Genomic DNA, 24,132 nt, shown 5'->3' on the forward strand with positions numbered 1-24,132 from the left:
AATTGATTAAGAGATGTTGACAATTACAGTTACTTGACGATTTTACAATTGTCATGATTAATTTGATTGGTTATCGAGAACCTTGATTTCAATTGATCGGTAGGTTAATTTTACTTTCCCTTGACCAGTATAAACATTTCAATGTCCAGTTTACTTTTGTTTTTGTATTTGTAGTAATGATTAGATTTGCAAATTGCTGATCAAAGCTACGAGTTAATTGTAAAGTGTGGATTGTAATAGATTGTAATCAATAATTGATTAGAAATGTTAACTTAATCAATCAATCAAATGCTTAACTGTTTTGAGTTTAATGTCTCTAAGAGATTAATATGTTTGTATTACATGTTTATATCCATTTAATTATTGATTTAATTAAGAGTTTGGTTAATTGTTAGGTTACCCTGAAATTGTTCAGTCTATTGAACACGTTCATGAACAAATAGTGAGAGAGACAAAAAAAAACTGAAACTTTTTCGTGTCATTGTCAAGATATTTCAATGTGACTCGTCATATTATCTTGGGATTAATGATTTCTACAGATTCATCAATGCTTACACCTTGGATGGATGACAAGCATGATGACAATATTATCATTCTTGTCATCATCTATATAATCACCATGATGATTTGCCAACAAAACATGATAACCAACATGGTTATCGAAAAATATTTAAAGAGTTGAACGAGAGAAACAAATATTTTCATTGATCAAATGAATGTAGAAAATTTCGTTTTTTTTTCTCAATGAAATTGTTTGTTTTCTGATTAGTAAAATTATCAATTTAATTGCAACGAAATTCACTCACATGGTCAAGGTCAGGATCACATTTCGATATCGATCATATTATTATAACTGTTGATTTTGTTTCACTCTCTCTCTCTCTCTTATTCATCATTACCTGGGATCTATTGAACATTACATATTGATTGTTATCGATTGATATTAAATATAAAATATCAACAATAATCATGTTCATTGTTCAATTGTGAACGTCGAAGATTAAAAAAAAAGTTCGAGATGTTCAGGAGTAGATTGGATTCATCTTTATCCATTTATTGGCTTTTTTACTATTTCAATCTTGAAATTTTCTTTTACCATGAAGATTAGTCAATAACTGAATTTGCATGATGAACATGATGATGAACAACCTGAAACAATTCAACAACATCAGTATAATAATATCCTTGTTATCTTATGTTCAATGGAAATGAGAGAGAGAGAGAAAAAAATTGGAATAGAACTTTTTTTTTCTTTTTCTTTTTTTTTGGTTCGAATTTAATAATTTGAACTTGAACTTCTCAGGAATCCTCATGGAACCACAACTATTATTAGCATCATTAAGATTCATCAGTAACGATTTGATTGTTTGCCGGTTAATTATCAACATCATTAAGTAATTGTTATCATAATGATTCTCACATCGAGTGAAAAAATCAATAAATTCATTGATTATACTTTTCTTTCATTAAACTTACCTGTTAATCATTAAAATATCCATTACAATTAAAGGTTAATCAATTGATTAACTTTTCTTGCCTCAATCATCTAATTAATTGCTAACACTTTTTAAATACTAATTTTCAATTATGTCTCCATTGTCATTGGATATTAATAAACTTTAATTTGAGTGTTCTCAATGTTTAAGATTAGATTTTTGTCTTAATTGTTAAATCTAATTTAGTTTCATATCCTCAGAGTTAATCAACATATTATTACGTTGTTGATTATGAGCCAAGAAATGGATCAGATTAATTTTCTCAATTGTATAATCAAATTTAGCAATTAACTGATGAAAGTTTAATAGAGTGAAATTTAATTTAGTTATGAGACTTTGGTTTTAAATTGTTAATCAACTTTTATTCATGTAAAAATCAAAATAAGGTTTTAATTGTTAGGGTTTTCAATAAGTTAATTGTTGGGGGTTCTCATTTGATTTGTCAACTTTTTTCATCTCTTGATTGGCCTTTGAAACTTTCCACAAAATTAAATTGCCATCAATTAGTTTTAATTGTAATCCAAACTAAATCAACTTTAACGTTGCATTCAAATTGATTGAATCCTTTGTGTTGATGATCATTAATCATGTTAATTGTTGTTAATCTTTTCACAATTAAAACATAGGTAGTTAATTTTTATCCCCTCTTTGAATCAGACTTGATTTTCCAATATAATTAATTTTAATTGTTACCATAATTAACAATCGTTTAGTATATTAATCAATTGGTCCATCAAAATTTTAATATAAAAAAAATACTTGGCACTTTTTTTTCAACTCACCGAAAAATTGATCAACAATTAGTAAATTTAAAAGTTAATTGTTGGTTAACTTAATCAATTAAAAACTTTTAATTATCTTGGAATGATTTTTGTTCATCTTATAATTAAAACTAATCACTGGTTATTGATGAGGGGACAAAAAAAAATGTAAATCAATCATCATGAATTATTCAGAGATTGACAATTAAACTAATTGGTTACTGATTAACTTTTGAAACTTAATTGCCTCTAATTTCAATCGTGATAATTAATATGAATGATGAACTTTTTCGTTAAGTAGATTTACAGTTGAATAACAATTTTAGAAAGTTAATTGTTTCGGTTAATTGTCGTTAAACATTTTCACTTGTGATTGTTGATTCTTCAATTGGACTTAATTTAACAACTGAATCAATTGCTAGTAAACGGTTGAAGCTTTGTTGATTAAAAATCCTATGGATTGGATAAGCTAAACTGGATTTAATTGTGATACAATTGTTATTGTCATTATCATTATTGTTGTTGTTGGTTAATTGATTGTGATTAACTGTTGATGTTGGTATGATGCATAATGATTGACGTCTCAGAATTGGATGATTATTGTTATTATTTGTTGAGATTGAAGTGTAATTATAATTAGATGGATAATGATGATGATGATTAGGATATTGAAGTGATATCGATGTTGGTGTTGATTGTTGTTGTTGATGCTGGTGTTGTTGTTGTTGACCGTAGCTAATTAAAAACGATGGTGACCAATTGTTACCTCCTAATTTAGTATTGACACAATTACTATTGTTAATTGTCGTCGTTATAATATTATTATTGGTATTATTTGTTGGTGGAATGAAAGAGAACCAGAAATTATCTGATCTTATTGATCGGGTTGGTGTCGATGTTGCTGTTGCTGTGGTTGTAGGTGGTGAGGGTGTTGTTTGAACGAGTATTGGACAAGAATTGCGCCGACCATAATGTGACCTGAAAAGGCTGTTCTGAGATCCTTGGGATCGAAGTGAAAGTCTTCGTTCAATTTCAAGGGAAACATCTTGTTTGTACAAATATCGATGAAGGAGACGTTTAAATGTACTTCGAATGAGGCGACTTTTAACACCATAAATGTAAGCGTTAATTGTTGGCATTAGGATTAGGCACAGGGTTACTAATGAGATGATTATGGGATTAACTGTGAGACGATCAAGAGTTTCAAGGCAGAAGATTATGTAATGAGGTGTGGTAAAGAAAAGTAGAGATCCAACAAGTTGGGTAACAGGTAGGAAAGCATCACGACTACGACGTCGGGATAACGATTCAGCTGATCGACTTTTACCTGATGAAGATGTTGAAGATCCCGTTTTAGTTACTGGTTGATGTTGATAATGAACTGATTGATTTTTTGGACATGTTGTAGTTGTTGTTGTTGTTGTTGTTGAAGGTGGAGGTGGAGGTGTTGTAGTAGTAGTAGTTGTTGTTGTTGTTGTTGGTACTGTTGTAGGTGGAGGACTCTCAATAGACGGTGGAGGTGAATCATTAGCATTGAAAGAAGGTGATATATTGGATGAGGGTGCCAATGAAATTGGTGATGAGGGTAATGGTGAACCGATTGAAGGTGAACCTGGACTGAAGGATGTTACTAATCCTGTTGATTTTTGTGCAAGAGATAAATTAATTTCATCATGATCATCGGCTTCACCTGGATTGCCAACGCCTCCACGTAAGGTTATCTCATAAATTGCGGTAATTATACGATGACGATGATTTTCAGCAATTAAAAGGATATGAAAATTACAAATTGTTATGGCAAGGAGTGGTAATAGGATGGAGAATAGGATATAAATAACAATATAAACAAGTCCAAACCACGGGTAAGTTGAGGTATCACAGGTAATTGTGGCCGAGGAACGGTAAAGACTGTAGGTATAACTACACCCGGTTGAGGAGGGTATTAAAGGTGGAAAGGCTAAGGTTAAGCCCATAAGCCAAGAGGTTGCAAGGGCTATGGTTGCTTTTCGAGTGGTTATCAGCCTAGAATAGTGGAGTGGGGAGGAGATGGCAATGTATTTGTCTATGGTGAGTCCAGCTACAGTCCAGACAAAAATAATTGGGAAAGCGGTCCAAAGGTAACCTTGAAAATTAGTGACTAGTGAAAGTAAACTTAAAGGTTTAGGATATATTATCCATGGTGGTGGTGTTGATGAGGATGAAGGTGATGGAGATAATATTTCATCCTGAGTGAATGTTGGTACAATTGAAATGCCAATATCATCAGAAAGTTGATCAGATGATAAAGGTGAATGTAATTTTTGTCTAATTAACTGGTCACTTAAAGTCAATGGGTCAGGATAAGATGAGGATGATTGTTGATTTAAAATTATTGAATCAGTTGATTTAAATTCATCATCAGGTAGTAATGATTGTTGTGATGATGATGATGATGATGATGATGATAATGATTAGTTAGTAATGAATTTGATTCATTGTTATCACTTGGTAATGAGAACTCGGTAATCAATGGTAACGCTATTATTGTCTCTGTGGAAGCGGTTGAGGTCAATTCTGAACTGGACAATGATGGTGACGATATTGAGGTCGATAAATTTGAACCTATGGCAATACTTAACGAGGTATTACCAAATAATACTGTTAAACAGAAAAGTATATCGACAATTGCGAGATTGAGTAAAAATAAATTGTTAGCATTTTGAATTCGTTTCTGCCAAATTAAAACGCTCAAAATGTAACCATTGAAAAGTAGACCAGAAGTTGCTGCAAACGCTGAGGCCACAGTTTGTACCACGAACAAAGTCAACATTGGTGCTGATTGTTTCAAAGATTGATTTGATTATCACAACGATTTAACATTCGAATGGTCAAACAATTAAGACCAAAAAGTAAATTGAGAAAAGTTATTGTTCTAATTTGATTACCTTTACTTTTTGAGATTTTAGATTATTGGTAAACAACGATGATGAGAAAATGATGATTAAGGTGATGACAATTAGTTGATTGTTGTTGCTCTTGGTGGTGAATTGGGTGTTCACAATTAGAATCTTTTGGTTATTCCAAGCGTTCAGGTAAGCGCTCTTGTTGTTCCGGGTTGACGAGCCTTGGATCTGAACACATTCATAAAATAAACGCTCTTGCGACTGTTGCTTCAGCTTTTTGTTTCTAATTCGTGTGTTGATTGTTGGTGTTAAATTGTTGCAATTAACTGATTGTTTTGTGTGTGAAAAAGTCAAAAAAAGTAAACCAAATTAGCTATTGAAATGTAATACGCTTTAACGATTTAAGATTTTGCTTCTCGCAATTTTAATGTTGATGTTGTTATCTCGTAAATTATTGCTGATTAGTTGGTAAATTGTGATATTTAAGGGTTTTTTTGAATGTTAATTGTTGTAGTTCAACTGTGTTTCCTTTGGTAAATTTTGGTCGGTTGGTTGTTGTTGTTTTTGTTGGTTGATTTTTAAAAGTTTCACTCGGATGAAGAGGATTAGATTAGGATTAAAAGTGTAACAGTTGAGATGAAGACGATTAGTTGATTAAAATATAATCAAAGTTGATTAAACTTTTAGACACAAAGATAATGAAAATGGTGAAATTTAGTTCAACAATTACGATCACAGTGTTAGAAATGGTGTTGGCGTTTCGTTCGTACGTTTAATATTTGCTTCGCTGAGGTCACTTTAAAGTGTCAATGTTGATGTTGCTGTGGGCCTAAAGATGAATAACCATTGGCTACTTAATGGGTTTAAAGATGATGGAAGATGAGGGATGACGGATGAAGATTATCTAGTAACTTCCTTAGGTAAAGTTTTCCTTTAGAACAACTTGTTACCTTTTGCTTTCTTTTTTTTCGCCAAAATTTATCTTCTCGTTTTCTTCCTCCCTTTCAATTCTCTCTCTCTCTCTCTCGATTTTTCTCTCTTTATCTTCCTCTTTTTATCTTCTCTCTCTTTCTCTCTTGACGATATCTTCCCTTTCAGCGAAAAGAAAGAGGATGAAAAGTCCTAAGGCAAATTCGGACGTTGAAAAAAAGTGACCTAAAAGAGGGAAGATGCCGTCAGTTTATATGGATCTTGTTGTGTTGCTACAATATTTGGGTCTGGACTTGGATGAAGATGATAAAGGATGATAAGTAAGAGAAAAAGAAAGAGAGATGAAGATGAAGATGAACTTTTTTTCTCTCTTCTTTTTTATCTTCCTCTTTTGAAATGGCTTCCAAATGTAAAGCTATTGGTTTTGTCCTCATTGAATATTTTACTTTGCGAAAAAGTTTTATGAGTTTTTCTGGTTATCTGGTTTCTTTTTTTTTGTTTCTTAAACTTATCAACAATTAACTTTAACAATATAACGATTAAAATTAATTATTATGGTTAAACTTGATAATGGATATACAGATTGTAACGATAATAATATTGTAGTAATTTAGGTTGATTGTTAGACGGAAGATGAGGTTGATTTAGTTTGGTTGATTGTTTAAGGTCACTTTTCAGTTGATTGTTGGTTGATCACTTTTGTCAAGTTACATTAATTATCGTAGTTAATTGTTATCTGATTGATTTTTTTTATATATCTCACTTTCTGGTAATTAATTGTTGACTTATTTATAAATATATAGATGTTTTTGTTGTTGTTAATTAGTGACAATTAAGGAAACTGTTACCAATTAATTGTTCACACTGTCTTGATTAACTATTGTTGAAAATAGTTGATTTAATTTGATGATGGGAATGGTGTTGACTTTTAATTGTGATTGTTGATAAGTTGATTTGAGTTGATTATCAGTTTTTAATTTTAATCCGTTTCATTGTAACAATTAAGTTAATTAGATGATGAAAATATGAATTAAAAGTAATGATTAATGTAACAATTTTAATCATCATTTAAATTGTTACCCAAACAATTTAATTAGTTAACAGGTAACAAACACTCACAGCAATTTAAAGATGATGATGAACAATTTTTAATTAATTGTTAATTTAAAATTTTAACCAAAATAAACCTGGAAAACATTGATTACCTTTTAATGGACAATCTAATTAAGTTGATTATTGTTGATTGTGATTAACAGGAAACACTAATATAAACAATTTAAACGAAAGAAGAAAAAAAAATTAAATCTTTAATTAAATTGTGATGATGAGAAATGGTCACTAAATATCATTAATCAACTAATAAAATAAAGGTAAATCATATTTAATTGTTAATAAAAGTAAACTTTAAATTATGAATTAAAAATAGACTCTAAATTGTTGTCAATCTTAACGTAATGACACCTTTTTGAAAACTAATTGTGTTGTCTTTAAATTGATCACATATTTAAGAGTTTAATTGGAAGATGAAAATATAATTTATACAATTAGTTAATTCAGTTGTAAATTGTTTGGAAACGACGAGGAAACAATTCCAGCTTCAGTCTACAAGCAACGATTACAACTGAATTCAACTGAAGCAAAAAGTGAGTGAGTAAATGAATGAGTGAGTTACTGAGAGAGAGAGTGGGAGTTGGATGATAAAGAAAGAGGAAAGGAAAGAGATGATGATGATGATGATGAGAGGGGAAAGAAAATTAAATTGTTACTATTGAGCAAAAGCAACAGGATCAACAGGATAAATTGTTCATTGATAATAGTGAATGAGATTCGGTGAAAAGTTTTTTTCACCTTAATAAAAGTTAATTCATTTTTACTACAATTAACTAATCAACTAAATAAAACTGACAATCAAGAAACTTTTGTTTCGTTAACGATGATTCCGTCGTTAATTGTAATCGTTGGTGATGATGACAAAGCAAATTAACTTTTAATGTTAATGATAACGATGACGATCAACGATGATGATGAACAAATTGTTTGGTTACATTTTTTTTTTGAGACGATTTCATTTCAGATTCCAAGTTAATTGTTAAAACAATTAAAACAAAAACTTTTCTATTGTTTAATTGTGTAATTATCTCAACTATTAGATTGTTTTTAGCTGTGTCAATGTTTAATTGTAACAATTTAGCAATTTTTTAGTCACTTGTGATGATTAGGATTATGATTATTAATCAATTGGTTAATTTTTCTTGATTACTTTTGACAATTGACAATCAACGTCACTGTTTATGATTAACTTATTGATTATCAGCTAATTGTAACTGGTACCAACTCTTTGGTAATTTAATATTTTTCAATCCAATTACTTTTTTTTAATCAATTAATTGTTGATCAATTTAACCAATCATTCAATACAAATTATTAAATTGTTGTTGTTACTATTCAAATTATCATGACATTAAACTTGAAACTTATTTAATTGTCATGAATCTTAATCATTTCCTCCTTTAACAATTTACCAATAATCAGTAAATCCAATAATGATCAGTGATAATCAAATTTTTGAAATATAAAAAAAAAGGTTAACCAGTTAATTGTTGTTGATCTTAGTTTCGTAATTGAATTAATCATTTTAAACTTGAACTGGGGTTAATTGTTAACCAGTTAACCCTTGATCATGTTTCTGATGATTATCATTTAATTGTAATTAATTCATTTAGTATCTAAGGTTGAGATTGTTGTTGTTTTTTTCAATTAAAACCAAAACCATAATAATCATGACAACAAGATTAATGTAAATGAATTAATTTGGTTGTAAATTGAAATTTACTCAAACCAATTAATTGAATTAATAGTTTATAATATTGCCAGTAATCAATAATCAATGATAAAGGTCAACAAGTGATTAATATTAATTTGATTGTCATCAATACATTTTAATCACACTTTAGTTTGATTGTCAGGATATTGAATATTTATTATTGCATCTCAAATTGTTGACAATCATCAAGATGATTTTGATTAAACATAATCAACTGATTTTCATCAAAACTGATTGGAAACAATTGATCAGGAAACATCATCACAACTCAAAACTAATTGTTATAATAACCTGGTAATACCAACAATTAAAAATCAGTCAAAAAATGAAACAACTCACAATCAACGAAGCAACTTTTGTAACTGATAAATGAAATGACAATTAACTGATTATCTCATGAAAACATTTAATTTACTGTTTGTTAACCATGATTATAGAGATTTCAATTATCAGCTAATTAATTGCATCTAGAATTATATAAAAAATTTCTTGTACTTTGGTAACATAATCAAATTAAATTACTGTTACAATTTACGTGGTGTCAAAGGTAATGAAATGATGATCATTCATGAGGAGGGAAATCGAAGGTGAAAATAAAACTATATTCTCGAATTATGGTTCATTTGAACATTACGATTACTCGATTACTTTTTGAAAAGGGAGGCAAAAGCAATAGAAATACAGTAGATAAGTTCAATGTTCAGGAATTTTGGGTGAGAGAGAAAACTTTTTCCTCTAAATCGGTAAATATTCAATCCCCTGAATTCATTGGTTAGATTTTCATCTACATGGTGGTGTAATTCATGCGTCGAATCCTTGGATTCCATGATAATGATACAGTGTCTACTCGAATGTCTAACCTTGACCATGAAGATGAAAATGGAATCTCTCTCTCTCTCTCTCTCTCTTCTATCTGTATTTTTCTATTTTCTTCTGATTCCCATGTTCTGCTCATGAAATTCTGAACTTTCCATCCATTCTCATGAACAATCATCATCATGGATTGTGTTTCCATTATTATTATTAAACATAAGTATTGTTATCATGATAAATGATATTATTATAATATTTTACATCCACCATAAGAATCAATAATTACAGTTTGAAACTTTTCCTGAAATTTTCAAAGGAAACCACATGAAGCTGAATTTCCAGATTGGTTCACGTTGCTTTAGAGGTTTTAAATTACAATTAAATCTCAGTATATGAAGATGATTAAGATTATGATTAAAAATTTCAGATTGTTAATTGTTCGGGTTATTAATCTAATTCTCCATGATTAATACAATTTTGTTTTTATCAATCACGTTGTTTCATTTTCACTACAAATCTAAACTCTCCTCCGATTATCATCCCAATATTTTGATTACTACAAAGGATGATGATTAGTTAATTACTTGCTAATCTCAATATTAGCCATGGGATTAGACATTAAATACAACTGATTGTTAGTTAATTGAAACATTGATCAACTATTAATAGATGTACACTTTTAATGACAGATTAACATTTAGCTTATTTGTTTACGTTAAATCATCAGATTAATTCATTGATTTTCTATGTGATTCTTAATCATCGTCATCATGTTTATTAACAGAATTAATTACTTATATTCACTGATTGACATCTAATCAATTTAATCACTTTCGAAATCAGAGCAAAACATTAAAAGTAAGATTCAAGATAAACCACCATTTAAAAGTTAATTACTTACTTATTAATTAAGATTTAGATCCATCATAATTAATAGTATCTCTTTAAATATTTATTAATATGAAAAAGATTATCAAATTGTTACTAATCAAGAACCAAATCAATTTTGATTGTGATAAAAACATGAAATTTTGTTTTTCCTACACTTTTGATTGATAATTAACTTGACAGCGGAAGTTAATCAACTTTTAATTAACTTGTAACCACTAATCATTAGGATTAAATGTCTTCTTAATTATGATTTTTATTATTTTTTTGAAATAGTTAACATTACAGTTTGAACAATCAATTCAAAGTTGATTATCAATAATGAGTTGAAACAACAATTTATAATCATTAATTTTGATTGGGCTGTTGACTATTCAATCTGATCATCAAACTTGCAACAATCAAATTAATTTTGATTGTATTGATATATCATGTTAAATAATCTTTGCTAATAGTTGTGATTAACTTGATTGCTTTTACAATTTGATAATGAAATTAGCAAATTGTATTTGTTACCAAGGTTTAAAATAATTCAATCAATTGATTGTTTCTTGGCAACAGTTAATCACACAACCAATTTAAAGTTGAAGTTAATCAAATCAAATTTCAAATCTAAATTCTGGTAATTTGATGTTTATTATTATTAATTGTTGAAAATATGGATTAGTTTTGATGTTGATTTTCAATGTTAGAAATTTGATTTTTGTTGAAAACAATCAATTAACTAATCATTAATTGACTAGATGGTTAATTAACTTTTATTTCAAGTTAATTGTGTCTCTACAAGTTTGAAAAATCATCATTAATTGTTGTGAGTCAAATCAATTTCAATGGCAATTTACAGTTAATCAATTATCAATTGTAGTTTTAATTTAATTGCGATTTCCGTTTCTAGGATCTAATCTAAAGTTAATTGTTCAATTTCAATGTAACAATCATCAACAAACAATTAAAAATAAAACGGGAAATGATTACTAACCAATAAATTGTCAATAACTACTAATAATTAATTGATCATAATGATTTAATAGCTAATCAATTACTATAATTATAATAACCAGACAAATGTAAACAAAATTGTAACTTGAGGTTAAGGTTAAATTGTTGATTGTTGACATTAATTGATTGTTATGATTTGGAATCAAGATGATGTAATAAAGATGAAGGAAGATAAATTGAAATCATCATTTTCGTCATCATTTATCATCCATAAATAGAGGATAATATGATTTTCTCAATAGAATAACAAAATTTTTTTTTCTTCATCTTTTTCCCATCAACTTTTCCAATCTCATATTCAATCAACAATCAAGAGATTGAATTACCTTTTGAAATCAAAATGACAACAATTAAATGACCATGTGGATTATTATTTGACCACTTGATCAATATATTCAATCAATTAGATTAGTAATCAAACTTTGACCTAGAAATTAAATCAACATTGATTATTGTAACATAACAAATGTCCAAAACTTTGATCATTATAATGATCAAGTTTACTTTCAATTTTTGACAGTAATCATGATGATTGTTGTTGTTGATTAGTATTAAGGAAATTGTGATAATCAACAGATTATCAATTTACCAGTTAACAGTTAATTGTAATTGCACTTTTCTTTTCTTGATTATAATTCGTGGCTCTTGGATAATGATGATGGGTTGAGGTAAATTGTGATTAACTTGAAATGAAATAGTAACTATGTGAACATGTAATTGTAAAGGTAAAAATAAATTACCTGTATGGTTAATATGATCAAGTTGATGAGTAAATGTAATGAATCATATACTCAAAGTGAGATAATCTGTTTGTTACCTTGATAAATTAAGGATTAGTATTATTATCATTATTATTATACCTTCAATGGTTTAATGATTATGATATTAACTTAATCAGACATGATAATAGTTATCATGATGAAAAGTGAAATCGGAATAAAGTTTCATGTTTAATTTTAAATCAAGTTCATAGTGTTGATCTTTAATCATAACAATCAACCAAAAGTAACTCAATCATCTGAGTTAAGAGTAACAGTTAATTGTGATCAGTAATAACAATCAAAATAATGAACAATTTAACTGTTAAAGAGACTGGTAATTTGTGTAAATTATCATTTAAATTGTTGAGATTTTATTGATTAAACAAACAGGAAACTGGATTAATAAAACGCTTAATTATTACCCTTAAAAAAAAAGTTAATTAATTTATCATAGAAAAACTTTCATTGGAATTGAAAAGATTTACAAATGAAATTGAATTTGCTAATTAAATTTGATTAACTTGAAACATTGAATTGATCTCATCTCGAGTGGTCAACAGATGATAATTTATAATGAATCAGATTGTTTATCATGAAAAATTCAACCATCATGTTGATGGTTAATCAGTTTGATTACTTGAAACAGATTAGGATTGTTTTTTTTTGCTTCTCTAATCAATGTTGAGTAGACTTGGAGATTAAGTCAAAGTACATGGAGACAGACAAAATCCTTGATGGTCAGTTTATACTGGACATGATGACCAGTGAATTACAACAAGGTAACAATTGAACTGAATCCTGAATCCTGAATAGATAAAAAGATTTGTATCTTTTTCTGTTCACCTTGGATAAGAAATATATATTAACTTTTACAGTTTTTCTTTGTCAATGGAAACATCAAAATCTTAATTCATAAAGTTTTCATCTTAATCTCAATGTTATTAGTTAATTACTATCTAATTTGATTAACTCATTCAAATCTACAGGTCAAGGTAATGTCCATCAAATGTATTATGTGTTTACAATTTTCATTAAATTGCTTCCTTGTTAATAGTTACTCAATTTTCATGGCTATCAAATAATCAGTTGTTTTTAATTACATTTGCTTGTTGTTCATTTAGTTTTAATTACTTGAAGATGAGAATCTGTTTCTAACACAATTAGGCCAATTTAAGTTAATTGTATTTACATCTATTCAATGTCTCCTTGATTAATTGTTACTGTTATTTGTTTTCATTGGGAGGACCAAAATTTCATCTAAATTTAGTTGATTTAATATTAATTGTTGGTTGATTGTAACTTCTTGATGATTTGTCCTAGATTTCTATCTCATTGATTGGTTTCATCTTTTTTTTTTGTTTATTTTTCCTCGAAACAATTGATTAGTATGACTAATTAATCAGAGCTAATTGTGACCATTGGTAATAATCAATTGTGAAATTTATGTTACTATTTATATTTATTATGATTAACATCAATAATCAATTGGTCTAAATTTAGTACAGAGTAACTTGTGATCTTAGTGTTAATTAACAATGAGTTAATTGTCAATGAATGATTAACTGAATCATCAGGTACACAAATCAACAATAAGGTTAATTGTGTGGGTTCAAAAGGTAAATAAACTACAACAATCAAATCAAATCCAACTTAATGGTTCCTATGAGACTTTGGTAAGAAAAAAAATCAACTGGACTTTGAAATTATTGCTTGACCATTAGATGATTTTTACCTTTGAAATTTTTTTCTGTTCCTCAATGGACACTAAGGGTTATTCAACTTGCTTGACCAAAGCTTTTTCCAACTGGACATCGGTTGACAGAAATTTTTTTTCAAAAACTACAAAAATCATCATCATTATTATGTATCTTTTTTTCACTTCAACTTTCGGCCACAAACAAACTGACCTCTGGTCAGTGGCTTAACTTTTTTTTCATAGAATCAAAAAGTCCTCAACCTTTTAAACTTCCTTACACTTTCACTTAGGATTCACATGGTTAATCCTAATTGGTAACAATTTATGTTTACAATCAAATCTACTGAGGTGTTGTTGATGATACAACAACCTTTTTGATAACCTTACCTGAACCTTTAATTGTAACAACAATACAACAAATTGCTGTAAGTTCATTGGATTCATGTTTTATGTTAATTGCGAGTCTACAATCAACTGATTATTTTGCATATTTTTTCATATCCAATTGATATCAAACCTTGATTTCTAAATTGTAATCTAATCAATATGATTAGTAAAAAAAAGTTTATTATCATTTGTTTCCGGAATTAACTTCAAGTTTGCTTTTTCATTCATCAAGTTGATTTGATTATCTGACTGACAGATTAAAGTTTAATTAGATTTGAATAGCTCATCTCACACAATTAGCTGATTGCTAATTGCTAACCACTGTTAACCTTTCTGTTTATTAACAGGATACTCTTGATTAAATCATTCAACTAATCAGATTGTTGTTTGATGGGTCAAATTGTTTGCTAATTAGTTAGCTGATTAATTTACATTTGATTTCCTAAGCAATTTACTAAATGGCTTGTTAACTGATTCACAATTAATCAAATTGCTGTTATGTAAACAAATTAACTAACCATTGGATCTTGTTGATTAACTCAAACATAATTAAGTGTCTTATGTTATAATAATCATCTTGATTGTACAATTAAATTAAAGAGATGATATATAATCAATTAAATAGTAATAAGATCAACAATTAGTTAACTAAACTAATCCATTAACTTGATTACAATTAAATCAATAAGATGGATTAGTTATTTAAGTTAATTTTCCCTTTAACAATTTAATTCACTTTTTAAATTGTAATTTTCATATTAATGGACTCAAAAGTTAATCATTGTTAAATTGTGACAACTAATTTATTATTAATTTCTGATTAAAACCTTGACAATCTGAAGACACTTAATTGTAATCACTTTGCTGATTGTTGTCACCCTGATTTAGGGTTGAAGATTTTAATTAATTGAAATGATGAAAAATACAAGAGGGAAATTTGTTAACTGATTGTTGCTGATGACAATTAACTAACTAATATTCAGAGTCTAGATTTTAATTGTTACACTTTCAATTTTTTTTCCATCCCTTTGTAATTAACCCTTTTGTTTGAATTGTTCATTTTTTACAATCAAAATTTTCCCCAAACAATTAATGTGACAATTGTTTTCCTTAATAACAATAGTTAGACAAATTGTCAATTGTTATCATGACAATTTAGTAATTGTTAAAGGTACAAATCTGTTAACAATTAAGTTACAACTTTCACTCCTCACTGATTAACTGATTAAGGTTTATAACTAATACTTATCAACGTGATGTTATTAAATTAGATTTAATTTGATTATTATAAACCATAGACAATTAAGTGATAGTATTTAACAATTGAATTTAAAAACGTGACACCTTAATTACTGTCAACAAGCTGATTACAATTAACTAACACTTGAAACAATCATAATTAAATTAAACAAATTGAAAGTTAATTTTTTCAAAAGCAAACCTTGATTACAAATCGTGATGAAAACAACAATATTTTGATAACTTTGTTAAATTGTTATTGCAAATAATTAACTATAACAATTAGTAAATTATTGGTGACACCGGCATAGTAACAACAACAATAATAATAACAAAAAAGTGTCAATTTCAATTTTTGCAACCACAATTAACTAAATCAACCAATTAAGCAATTTGATTGACGAAAAAAAAATTTAACTTTGATCTCAATACAACAACAACAATTAAAGTTAATTAAATCAACCTCTGGCTATTTAATGTATTGATTTACTTTGGAATCAGTAAAAAAAAAACTGAAATAATCAAAAAAATTAACTTTATCATACTCTAATTGTAACAGTAATTACCTTGATTGTTACTGTTGTTTTTTCAGCCTAATCATGATTATCTCAAATTTTCATCATGTAACAATTATGAAATTACATAAATCAGAATCATAATTTACGCTCAAGTGATTGGGAAACTTGAACTAAAAATTGATAATTAAATTAACAATTAGTCAACTTAAATTGTACAGCATTATAATCAACCTTTTGAATGTTGTTTAAGGTTAATTGTTGATCAACTTATTATTATTATTGGTAAATGTTCATAATCATCTTTAATCAATTGATTGAATGATCAGATTATTATCTTAAGTTTTTGATAAATTTTTGCTTTTTTTGATTATTATCAATTACGATAAGTTAATTGTAATAGTATTTTCCAACCTTGAACTGTCAACCTGACAATTGATTTGTATTAATTGTGAGATTTTGATTGTGAGATTAATTTTGTTAAACAATTAGCGTGCTAATTGTTGTATTGGATCAGCAATTTAAACTCTTGTTTCACGCTCACATAAATTAAAATCAATCTAATTTGATTGTTGTCGATGATGGAGAGAGACAAAGATAATCAACAATTAGATAGATTGTGATTATTGTGGACAATTTCAAAATCAATCAAGTCCTAAATCAGTGTTTTAATCGTGTTCACCCTTGATCAAGTTCATGTTAATCACAATTAACTAATTGGAATCATTTTCTGTGTCTCTTTTTTGTCTTTAATGTTACGGTTTTCAGGTTAAAGATGCAAAAACTGTTCAACTGATAACAATTAATTGATTATTTGCTGATTGTTACTATTATTTATTTGAGGACAAATCTAAATTTTGATAACCTGTAACACAATTAGATTTAATTGTAATAGTATTGGTAAATTATTTCTTGAAACAAAACTTTTTCAAACTCTCAACGTTTTCCTTTGAATTGCAATTAAAGTGATTAGTGAGTTTTTCATATTAAGTTGATTGTTGAACTCTCAATGCTTTGAATATTAATTGTGTAGGAATTTAACCATTAATTGTCATTTACTGATTAGTTAATCTCTCTTGGTGGGAAGAGCTGATTCATATGGTGGATAAATCATTCACCTTTTTGGTGAATCAAGAATATAATAATCTACAGATAATCAGAGTTTTTTTTTCAGGAAAAGTTCATTGAAATATCAGTTGTATGATTTTCTTGATGAAAAGATGAAACAATTTAGTTAATTTGATGATTAACGTTCATGATTTCTGATCATTACAACAGAACAATTTGATCAACAATCAACTGATGATGATGATGAGAAATATATAACTCAAAGTATTGGGAAAAAATTTACTCTTGATTTGTAGTCATCAATGAGATTAACTATTAAATTAAATTGGTTGATATTATTATTTCAAGTTCACCACTAGATTGAGGTCACTTTAGATTAACTATTAAATTAATCATCATAATGATGATTATGATTAGGACATTGGTTATCACAATTAAGGGGAAAATAAATCGTAACTATTGATAGGATTGAGAGATGATTAAAAATAGAAATGACAATTTAGGGTAAATTGTTGGTTAATAATCAGTTTTTCTTGAGAGGGTGGAAGATGAAATTAAATGAAAAGTGATTAAACAACAATCAGCTAACCAATTCGTAAATTAATCTGTCACTTTTGATGGATTAAAGTTAATTAAATCACGATTAAAGATTAACCTGAGATCAGGCTTAATGGTAATTAAAGATAAACTAATCATAATAAATGATGAAAAAGAAACCAAATTTAATTAACCTTTGCCTTGGAAAGTTGATTATTGTGAAATTAAATTGGTTAATTAGTTGTAATCTAACCTTGATTAATGATTAACAGTTACATTTGATTGTCCAGTAACAATCACTATTGGGTGTTAATTAAGCAATCAAAGTGATTACTAGATTTTATAATAGCTTAATTAAGTTTGATCTTGATTAACCTGAGTTGATTTATATAATTTACCAACAATTTAATTGTTGTTGGTGAAGAAAAATTTACTTTCATATGATTATTGTAATTGTTTGAGGAAAAATATTTACAATTTGATTAATTGTTAAGATTGTGATTACTGTTGATGATGATTAACTATTGAAAGTTAAATTATCTGCTATTAACAATCACAATTAACTTTCACGATTTGGACAGGAAGTTGGGTTACCCGGTTAATTTTTGTTAAGGGGAAAAATGAAATCAAATTAACAATTAGGTTGCAATCAACATTGATTGTTGATTGATTAGGTGAAAAATTAAAAGATTACAACAATCAGTTAATTTGTTTCTCATGAATTGGGAAAAAGTTTTCATCATGTTAACCTTGTTTGATTTATGGTTAAAGATGAATTAAAATATTATCACAATCAACTGACCATTTGATTGTTGTTGTTGAAAATTAATCAACAATTTATAAATCAGCAACAGTTTTTTTTCCTGATCAATGAACTACCAGCAATTTAATATAATTGTCATTCTATTATAATATAATTGTTATGATTTAGGTGAATCAAAGTTGGTTAAATTGTAATTTCACTTTCAATTGGACAGACAATTTGTTTCTCAAAATCTTAATTGTTATAATTATGTTGATTGTAGTTTTTTTTGTGGTTTAATTGTGAACATGATTGATTTAATTTACGGAAGCTTCACTTCCTTAATCAAAACAATTTAATTTATATGCTGGTTTTCAATTTTAATCGTATTTTAGTTCTGATTGTCTTATATTAATCAATATCTTTCTGATCATCTGATGATTGAAAAAAATGATTAAGTGTGAAACTTGATTTAGTTTAGTTGATTAAAAATAAATTTGAAAAAGTGAAAATTAAATTTACTTTGTTGATTGTATTAGTATCTTCGTTTTTTTAATTGTTTCTTGATTTTTGAAACATATAATTTTTGACACATTGTTATTTAATTACATTTCATCATCGGGTTGCTTTCAAAAGGGATTTAAACTAATGTTGATTAAATTGTGTAATTGATTAGTTAGAAATTAAATTTAACTGGTTAACTCAATTATGTTTGCAAAAATTTGGGAAACAATTTAAATGTTTGAGATTTTGGATGTTACTTTAACATTAAACTAATGTTGTATAAGTACATTGAATAGTCTTAGAGTAAACTATTACCTTAATCATTGGTGATTTAATTTAATTGTCAGAATGTTCATTTTAAGCAGTTCACTGTCTCGAAATAGATGAATTGTCCTTTTTTTAGTGTTGATTGTTGATTTGGATCTAATTGTTTCAATTGTTTCTCTCTCATTCAATGCTATGGTTTTTGATGTTGATTTTCTTTGTTAATAATAAATTAAAAGGAGAAAGAAGAGAGAGAGAGAGAGAAAGATGGAGAAAGAGAAAGGAAAAAAGAGAGTAAGAGAGGGAGGGAGGAGGAGAAGGAGGAAGTGAGAAGATAAATTTAAACTAGACGAGAACAAATTTCTGCGGTGAATTCAGAACATTTAGCAGAACCTCCTAAATCAGCGGTCAACAATTTACCCTCCTTGATAACACTTAAACAGGCATTCTCAATGTTATTTGCATGGTCAGCAAGATCCATGAATCTAAGCATCATCACAGCACTGAGAAGAAGAGCAGTTGGATTGGCTTTATCTTGACCAGCGATATCAGGGGCAGTACCGTGAACCTTTTGATTGAATTGAGAAAATAAAAGAATTAAGTTATTATTTTCAATTGTTCTCATTTGATTTTACTTACAGATTCAAAAACAGCTCCATCTTTACCAATGTTACCACTGGGAGTTAGACCAAGACCTCCAACTAGACCAGCACACAGATCACTCAAAATATCACCGTAAAGGTTTGGCATGACCAGAACATCAAATTGACTTGGATCTTGAACCATCTAATAAAATTGATAGAAGATAGTTTGAAATTAAAATGAAATTATAAGTCATCTATGTATTAGATGATTAAACTTACATTTAGACAAACAGTATCAAGATACATTTCTTTATATTTAATTTCAGGATGTTTTTCAGCTGCTTCTCGGCAACATTGAAGGAAGAGACCATCAGAAAGACGCCTAGAATTGTGTGAAAAACAAAGAAAAAATGGATCAATTTCACAGATCAAATCAAAAAATTGCATCTAAACCAACATAATATTAGCTTTATGTACAGCGGTGACAGTTTTACGTCCATTAGCTTTGGCATAATTGAAAGCATATTCAGCTACTCGACGACTTGCAGGTTCGGTAATGAGCTTAATGCTCTGTACAACACCACGAACAATCTGTAATACATGGAAGTAAAAATGGTTAAGTATTAATAGATTGAAGTAATGATTTAGATAAATGTTCCAAATAAATTTCATCAAATTGATTTACCTCGTGTTCAATACCACTGTATTCACCTTCAGTGTTTTCTCTAATAGTAACTACATCAACATTATCATACAGAGTTTGATAGCCTTCGATTGAACGACATGGTCTCACATTAGCATAAAGTGAAAAAACTCTGTTGGAAGAGAATAGAATGAAAAATAGAATAATTAGAAAGGTGAATAGAACAGTAGTGTCAAGGGATGCCAAAGAAAAAGATTGATTACTTTCGAATTTCCAAGTTGAGAGATCTATGTCCTTTACCAATTGGTGTAGCAAGAGGTCCTTTTAAACCAATTTTATTCTTGAGAAAAGATTCTATCGCTTTGGTTGGGATACCATATTTACCATCCGGATATCTGACCGGAGTAACATCAACAATTTCCCATTCAATGGGAACCTAAGAAAAAAGAGAAAATATAATTTAGACAAAATCTACATTCACCTAGATAAACAATACATGTTCATTTTTAGAAAATCATTGAGTAAAAATATAGACAGAGAGATGAAGAAAAAGGTTATAAGTGAAATTCCACCTTGGCAACTTCAAAAATCTCTTGAACAGATTTGGAAATCTCTGGTCCAATACCATCACCAGGAATCAAAGTAACTGTTGTATTATTTCTTGATGATTGTAGGCCACTAAGTTGACGAGCAGCTGAGAATAAAGTACCTCTCTATAAACAGAGAACATGAGAGAGAAAAAAAACGAAAAAAAACTCACAATTAATCAATCAAATTGAAACAAAAAAAAAGAACAAAATAAAATTCTAATGAAAATAAAACCTAAAAAAATAACACCAATGGTTTGGGTTGAATGTTAAAAAAGAAAAAAAATTCACAATGGAAAACTAAAAACTCGCAGATAAATACTTACGATAGTCCTGCAAACGTTAATCATTTTGATTAAATTTAATTGGAATTTGCTAATTTAAAGAAAAAAGAAAGAAAAATATAAAATATAAACTGGATTAATTAAGATAGAAATTAATTATTCTAATCTTGTTATTTGTCTGAAGGTGAGATTTGACTTCGTTTAGTTGAAGGAGAAACTCAGCAACCGATCGATACATCGAACAGAGTAAACCGAATATATCGAATCGAATCGATTCTCAGATTGAAACTTGTTTTGGAAAAACAAGAAATCAAATTAACTCTTTATTTCTTTAACAATTTACTAATCACCATTTTGATTTAATCTTTATTCTTATTAATTATCTTATTCTGCTTGTTTGCCATCACGTTAAGATTATTGATCTTCATTTAAAAAGGTAAACTAATTAATTCTAATCATTGATAAAATTGATTCTCTTTTATTTGTTTCCATTTCTCTTCTCTATGTCATAGGTTTTGTTTTTGTTTGTTTTCTTTTTGTTATTATTATATTTTTGTCTCTTTGTTTTGACTAATAATATATTTCTTTTATTTTTCTTCCTTCCTTTCTTTCTCTTTCTATTTTGTTGTTGTTTTTGTTGTTAAACAAGAATAAAGGAATCAGGTGAATATGACTGATATGTGCTCTTCGTCAACCTCTTTTGAGGATCTTGGTGATGAAGAAAATGATTCATCTCTGGTTAATAATAATTTGACCCAATCATTGTTACAAAAATTTGAATCATTGCCAAGTAATTTACGTTATGGCGATGGTGATAATGAGGAGACCATTGCAGATATTCAAAGTCTTACAAGCAGTGATGTAAGTGGTAAAGATCTTTGGATTCTCTGTGACAAAGAGCTTGACACTCAATCAACTTCAGATAAATCAAGAAGGAAAAGTCCACTAACCGAACAGCCTAAAATTGGTTCTATCATTAAATGTCTCATTTCATCCAATATAACTGGTCTTAAACGTGCAGGTTTGTATAATTATTCCTCATTATCCAATGTCAATCTCATTTTACGTCTTAATTTTTGTTTCTCTTCTTACCTTTTCCTTTGTTTTTCTATATTTTGTTTACTTTTTTCTCACACCAATTTAGCACGACAAAAACTTGGTTTGATCAATGACTCCTTGCGATTATTTGCTTGGCCTAAATTGGTGGGTGTTGATACGATTGAGACTATTCCTCGTCCTGATACCACAGAAATGGAAAAACATCCCTTCTATACCCAAGTTGTACTCGATGTTAACCGATCACTTAAAAGATTTCCTCCAAGTATTGAAGAAACTCAAAGACTTTCCATGCAGCAACAATTAATCCAACTAATCATGAGGGTTCTCATCAAAAACCCTAGTCTCTACTATTATCAAGGTTATCACGATATTTGTGTCACATTCCTACTCATATTGGGTGAAGAGATGGCTTTCCATGTTGTCGATTCCATCTCTCGGACCCATTTAACGCAACACATGGAGAAAACAATGGAAACCACTGCTGATCTAATGGAATTTATTTTAATCATGATCGATGAAGAAGATGGACAATTGGGCGATTTTATGTATAAATCTGGTGTGGGCACTATTTTGCTTTATCCTGGGTAATCACTTGGTTTAGTCACATTTTCCGTGATTACAAAATAGTTGGACGTTTATTTGACCTTTTCCTTGCTGACGATCCTCTCCTACCGATTTACCTTTCAACCGCCATCGTACTTTATAAAAAAGATGATATCTTAAAGCTCGACTGTGAAATGTCAATTGTACATCAATATCTTTGTGGAATATTGGAAAATGAAGATGATCTACCAATTGAAGATTTAATCATCCAATCAAAAGAGCTATTTGTCAAATATCCTCCCGAGAAACTTAAATCCCTACAAAAGTTCAAACCCCGTTCAATTGTCACCAAAAGAAAGGAGCAAAGTGCCTTAATTAGTCTCATCTTTTCTTTACTCGATAAAGGAACTAAATATACTTTCACATCGATCACATTAACAATGGTCGTTTGTGCTATCGTTTATCAACAATATCTAACCAAATGATCATGATAAGCGTTAATCATCAATATGTTTCATCATTTTTCCTGTTTACTTTTCTCTCTCTCTCTCTCTCTCTCTCTCTGCTGTTCCAACTGAATATCGATCACGCACCTCTTACAGTATCAATATATCATGAAACATCAATTATCTTCATCTTCCTCCTTTTCATCTTGAAGCACAAAAAAACGCAGTTACCACAACAATTAGCGAGGCTATAACAACACAAAGCCTAATCTCTGTACAAAGGATAAATTGAAAGAGGAAAAGACAGAGTAAACATTCAAGATATTAAAATCTTAGAAATTAACACTTCATTAATTTGCAACCATTAAGTGATAAAACAAATAACGTGATGATACCAATTAATTATTCTGATATACCCTGGCGATGATTTAACTTTCGATATGTATCATAACTTTTTTTATAGTGAACAATTATCTAACTCAAATCCAATATTTACCATTTATCAATGGATGAAAAAGCAAAAATTGATCAAAAAAAATTTTCGTGATAATTATTACTCTATAAATATAAATAAAGTCAACATTTCTTTAAATTGTGAAAAATTTTAATTGAAAATTACAATCATTTACTTTTAATAATCAAAGACAAAAGGAAACATGGTTATCAAGAATTTAATTGCG

At 28.5% G+C, this 24,132-nt stretch overlaps 3 protein-coding genes across 3 annotated transcripts; 1 reads left to right on the forward strand and 2 right to left on the reverse strand.

Moving 5' to 3' along the window:
- Positions 1–1,836: 1,836 nt before the first annotated feature.
- On the reverse strand, positions 1,837–8,873 carry LOC128388321 (nuclear pore complex protein DDB_G0274915-like). The gene is made up of 2 exons (XM_053347709.1): positions 4,777–8,873; positions 1,837–4,696 (listed from the first exon to the last, which is right to left on the reverse strand). The coding sequence occupies exons 1-2, from the start codon at positions 5,064–5,066 to the stop codon at positions 2,611–2,613; spliced, it is 2,376 nt and encodes a 791-aa protein (XP_053203684.1). The 5' UTR covers positions 5,067–8,873; the 3' UTR covers positions 1,837–2,610.
- Positions 8,874–19,050: 10,177 nt separating this feature from the next.
- On the reverse strand, positions 19,051–21,607 carry LOC128388362 (probable isocitrate dehydrogenase [NAD] subunit alpha, mitochondrial). Its single transcript, XM_053347750.1, has 8 exons — positions 21,447–21,607; positions 21,106–21,246; positions 20,797–20,969; positions 20,576–20,705; positions 20,348–20,481; positions 20,170–20,272; positions 19,946–20,092; positions 19,051–19,874 (listed from the first exon to the last, which is right to left on the reverse strand). Exons 1-8 carry the CDS (start codon positions 21,468–21,470, stop codon positions 19,647–19,649), a joined length of 1,080 nt encoding a protein of 359 aa, XP_053203725.1. The 5' UTR covers positions 21,471–21,607; the 3' UTR covers positions 19,051–19,646.
- Positions 21,608–21,681: 74 nt separating this feature from the next.
- LOC128388361 (TBC1 domain family member 20-like) lies at positions 21,682–24,054 on the forward strand. The gene is given in 4 exon segments (XM_053347749.1): positions 21,682–21,840; positions 22,054–22,425; positions 22,549–23,028; positions 23,031–24,054. Coding segments are annotated over 3 exon segments (1,293 nt in total). The 5' UTR covers positions 21,682–21,840; positions 22,054–22,073; the 3' UTR covers positions 23,492–24,054.
- The last annotated feature ends 78 nt before the right edge of the window (positions 24,055–24,132 follow it).

Source organism: Panonychus citri, unplaced genomic scaffold, assembly GCF_014898815.1.
Source record: "Panonychus citri isolate SS breed McGregor unplaced genomic scaffold, ASM1489881v1 Contig00097, whole genome shotgun sequence".
Classification (NCBI taxonomy): domain Eukaryota; kingdom Metazoa; phylum Arthropoda; class Arachnida; order Trombidiformes; family Tetranychidae; genus Panonychus; species Panonychus citri.